Source organism: Acomys russatus, chromosome 14, assembly GCF_903995435.1.
Source record: "Acomys russatus chromosome 14, mAcoRus1.1, whole genome shotgun sequence".
NCBI classification, from domain to species: Eukaryota; Metazoa; Chordata; class Mammalia; order Rodentia; family Muridae; genus Acomys; species Acomys russatus.
The window spans coordinates 5,339,664-5,351,786 of NC_067150.1; the positions used below are offsets into that span (position 1 = coordinate 5,339,664).

At 44.5% G+C, this 12,123-nt stretch overlaps 1 protein-coding gene across 1 annotated transcript in view; it reads right to left on the bottom strand.

The window, feature by feature from the left end:
- Positions 1-2,479: 2,479 nt before the first annotated feature.
- The window catches only part of Arhgap42 (Rho GTPase activating protein 42), a 237,266-nt gene continuing 227,622 nt past the window's right edge, over positions 2,480-12,123 (bottom strand). Inside the window, exons 20-24 of the mRNA XM_051155902.1 lie at positions 11,475-11,858; positions 10,921-11,077; positions 8,825-8,887; positions 4,204-4,283; positions 2,480-3,694 (exon numbers count right to left, since the gene is read on the bottom strand). Of these exons, the coding sequence (XP_051011859.1) occupies positions 3,606-3,694; positions 4,204-4,283; positions 8,825-8,887; positions 10,921-11,077; positions 11,475-11,858 (773 nt within the window). The 3' untranslated portion in view covers positions 2,480-3,605. The remainder of the gene's footprint in view (positions 3,695-4,203; positions 4,284-8,824; positions 8,888-10,920; positions 11,078-11,474; positions 11,859-12,123) is intronic.

Sequence of the window (12,123 nt, forward strand, 5' to 3'; positions counted from 1 at the left end):
CACCCCTGTAATCACTGCATATGTTGTAATATCTGCAGGAACATAAGGTGTCTTATTTATGCACAGTAGTCCAAAATAAAAAAGAACTCAAGTCCCAAGAATTTTAGATGAGGCATGCTCAGACTGTACTGCGAGTCAAAGGTCTCTGAGTTGAGGTCTGGATAACTTTTCCAAAGTAGCCTCTGTGTGACACAAAGATGTGAGGCCTGTCATTGGGAGAGAGGTTAGCAGGAGTGGATCCTCACAGAAGCACAGAGGTATTTCATTTATTTTCAGCACAGCAGGTGTTCTGAAGTCAGTAGACTATGTAAGGTTAACTACTAAAGAGAAAATGGAGGCAGGTAGGATCATGTATTTTATTTTCACTCCTTGAGGGCCGATGTAGTTGGGTATTAGGAGAAATATAAAAAATGTCTTTGTCCTTTCCTTAGCCCACTATCCCTGAAAAAGTCAGTTAGCAAAGGGGACTGTTGAATATTTCAGTCGTACGCGTAACACAACAAACTAAATCACCAAACACGGAGAGAACGCATCTTTACACTCATAGATACAGCAGAGATAGAAAGATCATTTTACTTTTCAGATACTGACACACAGTACATTAGAAAAATCGTTCAGTTGAATGACTAACTCGTATGAACCAAACTTAGTGGAATGATGGTACAGCCTGTTAGACACATTCAGGGCTTCAAATTCAGGGATACCTGCACAAAACATGCAAGGGGATTACGTCAAACCCTCAGTGCCGTCTTCACATGGATCAAACTATAGGCATTTTTTGGGGGGGGGGGGTGCATGTTGTAGGCTTCAGAGCATGGGTATGACAGTTCTAACACATTCCACTGTCTCTGAACAGGTAAGATTCTTTATCGTTTCAATGGTATCACAGGTCTGGACGTGACTCCTCCACCGCCGGCAGTGCTCTCCTGCATGGCAAACCTTCCTTATGTTTCAGAGTGCAGGCTTAATCTTTGCAGTACTCCTACATGCCTCATCAGCAGGATGCTTACTTCAGGGGGAGAGGCAGCTTTAGCCTCTCTCCAATGTACCATCACCATCCCTTACATACGAAACTAACATGAAGGGAAAAAAAATCTAGAAGATTACAAGTTCAAGCACAATGCAACATGAGCCAGCATGTTTGTGTCTTGTTTCAGGGAAAGAGCAACAAATAACGACACCGAGTAGATGACGCCGTCTGCAAGGAGAGCTGGGTTTTATACCCATGTCCTACATAGAAAAAGCTCGAAGCCCTCAGTGAGCATCCTTGGGTTTAGCGCACAAACAACTGGGAGGCAGTGATGTCTACGTTAGAGTAAAATGGAAGTTGAGATTTCTTTGTGCAGCCGAAAAAGATAATGGATCTCTGCTGTCAAGTTGGTCTTTGGAAGGAAACCAGCTTCCCCTTCATGGGTCCTGATCTAATGTGATGCAAGGGGAGTGATGACAAGGAGGCGGCAACAGAGGGTCCTATCCTGTAGATGGGCGATAGGGTAGTAGAAAGGCTACCTTCTGTCCCAGAAAAAGGTCATCAGAGAAAGCAATGCCAATAGTGTACTAAAAGCCACCAGACATCCACCTTGACCAGGGGGTTCAGCAATAGCTCACTGCAGTGTCCAGGGACTAATATCAGGAGAAAAGAGAGAGAGCTGAAGAAACTTTATGAGGTGTTTTCCATCTGTTGCCTTCAGTTCACTCATGTTATTTCTGGATGTATCTGGTACATCTGTCTACTGATGCTCTCTACTCATTATTCTAATCCATTATTGTATTTTGTAAATGCACCGAGGCACAGTGTTGTGTGTACAATCAGTATATTAGCTCTAGAAACACTGATGTGATGTAGGATAATTTAAGATTATAGGCTATAGCATGTAAAAACAGTTCCACAGACCTTTAGACTCCCACATCTTTGAGCTAGAGAAAACTCAGAAGGAACCAGTCACATAACAAAGCCATGTGGAGTGGGTCAGGGGAGGCAACTTTTACAATGTGGAGAAGAAAGGCTTTTGACATTGTAGACACTCATAGGAATTATATGTTGGAATTATTGAAATAGATTATGAGAGAAGAAGTGGCTGATACATAACCCTTTGTTGATAACCTACAAATGGAGAGTAAATACTTCTTGGCCATATCAGCTCCATAATTCTGTGTAATTGATAGGAAAGGCTATAAATGCCTTTGAATGCCATTGAGGAAAACCTCTGCAAATTTCATTTCTGCTAATGATGATGGCATGCTTTCAACCTCTGTGACCTGGGGCTGGAGATACTGCTCAGTGGTTAGGGGCTCTGGCTGCTTTTCCCGAGGACCAGCTTTAGACTCCCAGGACACATGGAGTGACGCAGAACCATCTGTAACTCCAGTTCAAGGCTATCTGCTTCCTTCTTCTGACCTTCATGGGTAAAAGGCATACGTGTAGTACACACACATACATGTGGAGAAAATGCTCATGCATATAAATAACTTTTATAAAAAAAAAAGTTCAGGTTTTGTGGCCTAAGGTTCTAGCACTTTGGTGTTTGTTTTTCATTTCAACTAAACACAGTTTAGGAGGCACATCTTCCAATTTCAAGTTTCCAAACAATGTCCTTATTGTTTGAACAAGACCATCTCAGAGGCCAAAACTTCCCCATCATTAAAATACTTGGAGATTTTAGCACTGCAAGTGCGACAGCTGTATGTTACACTGCACCTTTATACCTGGCCCATGATTGTCACTACAATGTCACAATGCTACTAGGAAACAAAAGATATGCACATGTGATTTATAAGCAGGTGTGTTTAATGGGAAGTTTTATAAAAGTCCCAAGATGGGTTTACATGACTTCTAAAGGAGGGGCTGTTTGTCTGTGGTTCACAATTCAAACCTAGCCTGCCATAAAATCATTTACCTCCAGGCTTTATAGACTTGTTTTTCTGACTTTAGCTTGTAACCCACAGGAGCCATCTAGAATTGTGGATGGACTGCTCATGTGGACTCAGTGTTTGACTTAACTCGGCTTTCTTTACAGACTTCATATACATTATTGCTTTCAAATATTATCTTCTTAGAAACAAATAAAAATATAGTTATGATAAAACAAGGACTGATTCTCTTGAAATGTTTAGGACCAGCAAAACAATCACACATAAAAACAGTATATTTTAAAAGACAATATAGTAAATGAACAACTTAAATTACACATTTAAAGTAATGATTTCAAGGTTCCCCAGAGACTACCATGCCATAAGGAACAGATCTTAACATGGGTACAGCAGATTTCTGACTTCCAAATTTTGGGTATGCAGAATTAAGCTCAGTATTTAGGATTCTGCCGCTGCTAAAGAGCAAACACTGTCAAAAATCACTTCTTATCAAAAAAAAAAAAAAAAGCGAGAGTATTTTAAAAGTAAGAAAACGGCCAAAAAGAATGGCTAAGATCACACATTCGTGTTTCTGTTTCCATCGAACGGGAGCTGCACAGTCTGCTGGTGAAAAGCTTGAGACAAATAGATGTTTTCATTTAGTGGCTGGTCCCCGTATCTGTGTCAGATAAAATCATAGCACTTATTATGTGTTACCATGGATACCATGAAGATACTGCCATCCACTAATACTATTAGAGGAAGACAACGTAGTTTTCAGGGACTAATCCCGTTCTGCCTTCATAAGTCGCTTTTAGCCACCCTGGCTCCACTGATGGGTGCACTGGTTAAAGAAAGAAACAAATGTTACTCAAGATGACACTGGCTTCAAATAATTTCTATAAACTAAACGATCACCTAAGAATCCATGCACTCAGGTTATTGGCGTACAGCCCCTCTAAAGTTGGAAGATTCTTTGTATTCACATAATCAATTAGATTAACTATTTGTCTAAAGTTCCCCTCCCCTCCTTCTATATTTCTTTGTAAACAAGATGTACTTGCCAGGCTAGCCTTGTTAAGCCTCACTGTGTAGCTCTGGCTGTCCTCAGACTGCCAGTCCTCCTGCCCACCTTCAGGAGTGCACTACCATGCCTGTCTCCTTTCACTCTCTTTTGGATACAAGTGAGAAAATGCTCCCATGAGGGAGGATGAAGGCTAGAAAGATGTGTTGTGTTCATTAAGCCGGATCTAAGATTCAGGGTTTGGGATGGAATCTGGACCCTGTCTAACTGTGGCACCATTCCTTCACTCTCCCAGATGACCCACTTTAGCAAATGGCAGGGGTACTCACCATTGGAAAAGACCGCCCCCTGGGGGAAGGACAGCTCATGGCTGTGCTCAGCTTTGCAGGAGTACATGGCTTTGGCTTGGCTGAAAGAGCAAGGCAGTTTATAAAAGCGACACTCAATGTGAATATAGATACATATAGCAAACATAGGTAAGACCACTTTTAATTGACGTTGATGGCAACTAGAATGTAATATAAAGATGTGCACAAGTGGGTCCACATCACAAACTGCGTGTGATCCTATGGTAACCAGATCAGACTCATGTATCACTGGCACCTTGGAAACCCTTCTCGGGTTTCTAAGCAACACATCCTAAGGAGACAACACAACTGGCAACCAATAGCATAGACTCGTTTTAAATGTGCTGAGATCTGTTAGAAAGCTGCTGGACAGGACAGGCTGAGTGGGGTTTGGTTTTGGCTCCCCCACTTTAATTTTCAGGTTACCTCAGACCCAGGAGATACGGGAAATACATTGAGTTTGTGGGCTATCAGAAGAATAACACCTGACGCTGCCGACCAACAGCCAACAACTGTCACCTCATCGTCGGGGAGATGACAGGTACAGATGGAGGCTTTGCAACCCAGAAAGGTATCCATATCACCTCTTAAAAATGACAACAACAAACCCCTGCACCCACGGTGCAGCCAGGGACTCAGGAAACCCCTGCACCCACCACATGCACGGTGCAGCCAGGGACTCAGGGGTCTTAAGAGAAGCCTAAATTTGAGGCTTTTGTGTATGGTCTGATTCAGAAACACAAAAGCTGACACTAACGCTCCATCATCCACTGCTGATCATGAAGGAAGTCACCAGGCAAGTCCCTTCTCCTCCGCCACACATTCAGTCATGTTCCAAAAAACTTGCCGCGTTCCGGACTCCGCCCCTCCACCTCTTCCACCAGCAGAACCTGAGACAATCTCATTTCTGGTTTTATTGACTTGATGGCTTCCAGGCACGCTACAGCCTTTTAGCTTTCTGTTCTGATCACCTGCCATCCTACTATTTACAGAGCATGCAGAGGGCAATGCCACATCCAGCAGAAACTTTTTTTTTCTTTTTTTTTTTATTAATTTATTCTTGTTACATCTCAATGTTTATCCCATCCCTTGTATCCTCCCATTCCTCCCCCCCCCCATTTTCCCATTATTCCCCTCCCCTATGACTGTTCTTGAGGGGGATTATGTCCCTCTATATATTCTCATAGGGTATCAAGTCTCTTCTTGGCTACTTGCTGTCCTTCCTCTGAGTGCCACCAGGTCTCCCCCTCCAGGGGACATGGTATATACTCACTTATATCTGCATACTAGCCCAAGGGGCATGTCCCACGAAAGCCTTCACTTACCAGGAAACTGGGACAGAGGGGAAGGCATCCTATTGGGACTCTAAATGACAGACGCATGGGAGAACAGCAAAATAAAAGGATCCAGAGGGTCCTAGAAATCTACAAGTAGAACAATATGATAGGCAGATTTGGGCCCAGGGGTCCCGCTCAAACTAAGGCACCAGCCAAGGACAATACAGGAGGTAAACTTTAAACCCCTTCCCAGATCTAGCCAATGGTCAGAATATTCTCCACAGTTGAGTGGAGAGTGTGATACAGCAGAAACTTTCAGTGGTGTCCTAGCTACCTTGGTATTCTTTGCAACTTCTACTACTGCAGGTGAGGCTTTCTCTTGATCATTCTTCATTGTTTTTTTGCCTGGTTCAGAAATGAACACATGTCCCCAAAACCACTGCTTTTCTTTCTTTTTTCTCTCTAGAAGCTTTGCTGCCAGGGCTCTGTCCTTTCACCTATGCAGAACTGCTGCTTCCATAAGTTTCTCTACTCCATAGAATTCCATACTCTCTTCTCCCAGAATCCATTTCTCATTACCTCACCTGTCTTCCAGGCTCTTCAAACCCCAAGCCTAGAGCTTTCCTGTCACTTTTTAGAAATATAAGCAGAATTTAGAAGCCAAACTAACATTTTCATGATGCTCAGCCTCAGACAATTGGCATTCTTCTCTTCCTACCTCTTACTTGCATTTTCCAGGCATATGTCCATCTTGGCCACAGCCCTGAAGCATCTACTGACACATTTCTGCCCTCCTTAGTTTCACTGGTTTCATCCAGAATGGCCAATTAGCCTCTCCCTTCCTCAGCCTCTGAAAAGCCACTAGAATGATCTGTTATTGATTATTGCCATTTGCTCAGTGGCAGCCAGAGCCCACACAGTAGTTAGAGGTGAGGCTTTTTTTGGGAGGGGGCTCAAAGCCATGCACTAAAATGATGGCTAGACACTGCCCGCTTCTAATCACTTGGCCATCCCTCAGTGTCCACAACACGGGTCTCTCCGAGCCCCTCAGAAGGAACACCAAGCAGGTATGGGAGAGGTCAGTCAGGTAAAGGGCCTATGTGCAATTAATCCAGTCTCACTCAACAGTACAAAACTGCATCAGAAGAGTCTGATGCATTTCAAGTTCAGAAACACATTCATTGGAAGCTCGAACACTTCACACGAGCAATTTCAATGACAATCACAGCAGTCTAGTTACTGTTAAGGTAGAGACCACCTCCGAGGCCTCAGCTACATATTTCGGAAACATTATTGTAGACATTCATAGCCATTTTGATAAGTGTAGAATTATGACCTTCATTTTAGATAGGGACGAGGACTTCTGAGATGCATAACTATGGGGCACTGCAAATGATGACTCCAAAGTTTCAATGTAGGTCCAGCTGACCCCGAAGGTAATGCATGGTCCATAGTGTGTATGTCTCAGTGAAAATTAATGATATTGCCCACAGATGCTTTGGTTGGTCGACAAAGGGAACCTAGCATCTCTGCTGAAGCCTATTAGTTGATTTCAGCTTCAGAACATACAAAATTATTATAAATGCATAGACTGTTTGTCAGACATCTACATGTGTCTCTACCATAGGACAGCCTTCTCACTTGCTTAACCAACAGTTTGTTTTGCTAACGCCCGTGGGGTTATCTCTGTGGTTCTAGTTCTGCCCAGCTTCTGTATCTGTAGGCTCCTCCTTAAATGTAGATTCAACCAACCTTACTGAACTCTTCAGGTGAAAAATGCATCTGTCTTGAACAAATACAGATCTTTTTCTTGTGAGCATTTCCTAAGCAACATGGCGATAGTATCTACTTATAAAGCATGTACACATTAGGTTTTTTAAATATTCTAGTGACGGCGACATCAAGACAGATAGAAACAGGTATCACGCAAATATTACGCACGGCATATGAGAGGCTGAACAGCTGTGAACTCTGTGCACTGGAGGGAAGGTCTTAGAACCAATGTTTTAGGCTTGCTGTTGAGTTTTTATTTACCATGAAGACTACTTAGCACTTCGTAATGGAAGGGCTCCACCAAGTGGAGCAATTCCACCACACAGTGGTTCTCAACCTCCACAGGCTGTAACCTTTTAATGCCATTCTTCACGCTGTGGTTTCATTGCTACTGCATAACTCTAATTTTGCTCCTGTTATGAATCATAATGAGAACATCTGATATGCAGACTATCTGATATGTGGCCCCTGTAAAAGGGCCCTTTGACTGCCCAAAGGGGCTGCGGCCCACAGGTTGAGGAGCCCTGCAGGACAGAGAGGCAAGAATGCAAGGTTAAGCCTCTTTTCCTGAGGCTGGATAGGAACAGCGATCTCAAAGCTTCCTTTGCTGCAGAGACTCAGACATCTGGTGTAAGCTCAGAAATGCCCAGTATGTGTGAAAGGATGAGGAGGTGAGGCAGGTTTGCTCTGCTAGTGAGCTCAGTTATATGCTTGTCCGGAGGACCTCCTCTAACAAGGAGACCCTGGGACACTGGCTACTTGCATTCAATTTTGTCATTGAAACTAAAATCAGAAGGCCACTGCAGATTAGAGGAACTGGGATGGACAGAGGAAACAGGGACCTGAGAAGGAGCCAACCCACAAGGCTGGAAACTGAGCCATGCCCTGTCCAGGAGAAACAGAGGCACCTGGCCTCGTTGGCTCTGCAGCACTATACTGTATTGTCAGAATTTTCTGAAAAAATTCTTTCAGAGAAGCAGTAAGTTTTAAAAGTCAAGAATATATTTTGACAATTGTCCCTAAAGTGACTATCATCCTATCATCAGAAGTGTACTAAGAGACAAGTTACAGTAACTTCCATCCTTAGAACATTTGTTTAGAATCTTTCTTTTGGAGGGGAGTGGGGGCAGGATCTCATGTGACCCAGGCTGGTCTCAAACTTGTCATGTTGCTAAGGATGAACCTTCCCTTCTGGTCCACATGACCTCACCGCCTGTGTGCTGGGATGACGGGTGTGCCCTCCCACTTCTACCTCACAGTGGGCTCGGCATCCAACCACGGCCTTTTGTAGGCCAGGCAAGCCACCACCCACTGCGTTACATCCTCAGCTGGAATATTTTTTTCAAGCACTTTACAAGAAAGGCATCCTGGCGGCAGTCTGATATGATGCTGTTTGCAGACGGACAGTTCCTGGTAAAGGCACTCGACACCGCTCTGTTTCATTATCTGAAAAACTGAGGTCGAGGCTGTCACAAATCCTCTTATGCCAATACAATGCAATGGCCTCGCTGCTCTTTCACTTGCTTTACGTGTTAAAGCTTTTGAGAACTTACCGTCCAGAAGAAGTTGACTTGAATGACCCAGCATTTTCAAAGAGTTGAGCCTTTGCTGCCACTCTGAAAAATATTTTTAAATGCAATTGAGCACTATATTAAAGACGATATCTAAAGAATTAAAAATGCTTTCATATTTTTAAATGAAGCCGACGAGAAAAGTCATTCCATTCAATGGGACCTTCAGGGTTATTGTGCAAGCGCAGCAAACCAATTGGAACTGGCACCCAAATTGGAGCCACAGTGGACCTGCTTTAAGCTTTAATGTGAAAGAGCTTTCGCTGCAGCTCACAGAACCTGAGACCATAAGAAACCCAGAGCTTGCTCCCTGGGGCTCTTGCTGTCTTCGCCCTTCTCACCTCACAGTAAAGAGAGAGAAGAGAGGCCTTCTCCTCCACTCAGCTTCCAGCGGGAAGCCCTAGGGAGGAACCAAAGCTGCGGAGGAGGAGGGTCTGTTCTCATCCCCAGAGCCAGAGCAGAAGAAGATTGCTTCCTCTCCTGAAGCAAAAAGGAAAGAACTCTAAAGGTATGTCCGCTAAGTGAGCTGGCTGGTTTGCCTCTGGCTTCAGTCAAAGACTGTGCATGTTGGAGGTTGGGGAGGTCAAGTTGGGAGCAACGGCACTGAAGCATCCTCGACAATCACAATATTTCTTAAACTCACCAAAAAAAAAAAAAAAAAAAAAAAGTAAATTCCATGAATGAGTCACTAAAGATGGCTTTACAATAATCTGCTTCTAATCATTATAATTAAGTAGTTAAATTACTAATTAAATAAATTTTTACATGCATGGGAAGGTCACAAGGAAACTTCTGGGAGTTGGTTCTCTCCTTCTACCATGTAGGTCCTGGGATGGAATTGAGGTCCTCAGGCTTTGTGGAAACCACCTTTATCATTGTCCCATCTCACTGTCACCAACCCTTAGTTAGAACTCTTCACAGAGCCCCAACAAACAATCCTGAGGACCACTTTCCACCTAACTCACAAGACACCCCGCCTCAAAACAAAACAAAACAAAACAAAAAAACAAACAGAAATTCTTCTGTCTCCTAAAGAGCTATTCTCTCATTGCCTCTGACTATCCATCTACATTTTAATTTCTTTTAATTGCTTTAACTGATTGTCAAGAAAACAGACTTGCAAGTAGATTCATCCAGCTTGACTTCTGGAGAGAGGCGGGGGATGCTGGACACTCAGGAACCAAATACGTAGAAAAAATATCACATAGAAAGATTTACAATTCCACTCTAATATGGAGATGGGTTCAATGAGTGAAACACCTTCCTTACTAAACATTCAATAAATACTGAAAACGTCAGGAACACACACACACACACACACACACACACACACACACACACACGACAAAGAACCTGGAGGTTGGGGAGCCCAAGGCTCCTAAGCATTTAGGCATCTGCTCTGGTCTATAAAGAGGCCTTTGCTCATACTGCCAATCTTGAAATGAGCATGCAGCCCTTCAGAGGAGACCCCATGAGTGCTCCCAGAACTTCCAGGACACATGAACACAGAGGAACAGGAGCTTCCTGCCTGGATTCTAACACCTTATTTCTTCAGGCTCCCTTCATCCCTCCTTACTGTGTTCCGTCCCCTTTTATGTAGCTGTGTTCTCCCAGCTCTGTAGTTCTGTGTTTGTGAGAAGTGCCCTCTTCCCTTCGCCTTTGCGACCCTGATGGGGTCCTTGTTCCAATCAATGAGGCCTCAGACAGAGAAGCACAAGACGGAGGGGACAGAAACCCCTCACATTTAGACAGTAACCATACTGGGGAAGCTTTCATAGAAAGGTCGCTAGCTCTAAGGGCCACCAGCACTCTATTGCATATCTATTCTTACACTCTATATTAAGCCATGGCTCTGAGAGTGGGCTAGCCTTTGAAACGACAACAGGCGAGGCTGGTGATGCCCTGAGCCGGTACTAACTCTCACATTCCTTATTGACATGGACCAAGCCTAACAGAAGTTAAAGGGACCGACTCTATTAACTACAGGACCCCCAAATTCTTTTAAGGCAGACTCACCTCCCACCCGCTGACCCCACCTGCTGCACCGTTAAGAGACACAGATAGTCATTCTAACTTACACTGAGCCAGGTCGCTGGTAGCCATTGCTGGAGGCAGTGTCTAGCCTTAACCTTCTGCACATTTTTGGAGGCAGCTCTGGGTTTGGTGTGACTTTGGGTGACTCTTTGGAGCCTATAGAAGTTAAGCTTTGAATGGATCCACTGTAGCTCTTGTTTCCTAAAAAGAAAGCCCAAAAAAAAACAGGCAAGGTGCTATTAGCCAAAATAATAGGGGAAAAAAATCGCAGTACAGTGCATAACAAAAGGCAGCGTTTTCCTCTGAGAAACAGGAAGGTACAGAATGTTCTTTGGGTGCAGCAGTCCATCACTTAGGGAGATCAAAATCTACAGCAATTACAAGACATCACCCCCACAAAGATGGAAAGATTCAGCAGTGAGCGGGGGTGGGGGAGGGTTGTCACAGTATAGAGAAGTTTTAAAATCCAAGCTTAAGAACAAAGTAGTCAAGCTTCATTGGTTTCCCCCATTGACCTTGCCCCTGCTTAGTCACCCCCAATGGCCCTGCCAGCAACACGGGGCCGACGCCATGCCTCCCGGGCTCCCAGGCTGCTCACCTTCAGCTGCAGAGATGGATCTGAGGGAGGAGGAAGCAGAGGACCTCTTCAGTCCTGAAAGCCCATAGGGCCCTTTCTTGACTAGGTCTATGGGCGGAGAGACGTCCCCAGGGCTGGTGACCGAGGCCACGCTCTGGCAGTCTGACTCCACATCTGTTTTGGTTGCATCTTCTCGAGAACTTGACTCTGGACTAGCTGTCCAGAGACCCAGACGTTTCTGTCCATTGGACGATGATGGGGAGGCAATCCAGGGAATACCGCCTGACTTCTCCCTGGGTTGGCAGGAAGTCGACTTGCTGGTGCTGTTTTGTTCGGAGGAGTGGGAAGAGAGCGACTCTATGCTGCCCATGGGTGTGCTGTCTGGGCTGCTGCTGTAGGAATCACCTGAGGAAGAGACAAAGGTGACAGCGGCTAAGGGTCATTGCCATGACACAGGACCACCAAAGCCCTCTGCACTCCATGCTCCATGCCTTTCACTGGCATGGTGGGTCTTTTCCTGGTCGACTCTCCTCTGTCCTAGAGAAAGGCTTTTAAGTTGGCCTTTGATGGTGGTGACTGTGGTTTTCCATACATTCTCTAGGATAATTTTTTATGTATCTGTGAACTGCTCCTATAGACAAGTGTGGCTCTTTGAAGCATTTCTGGACTG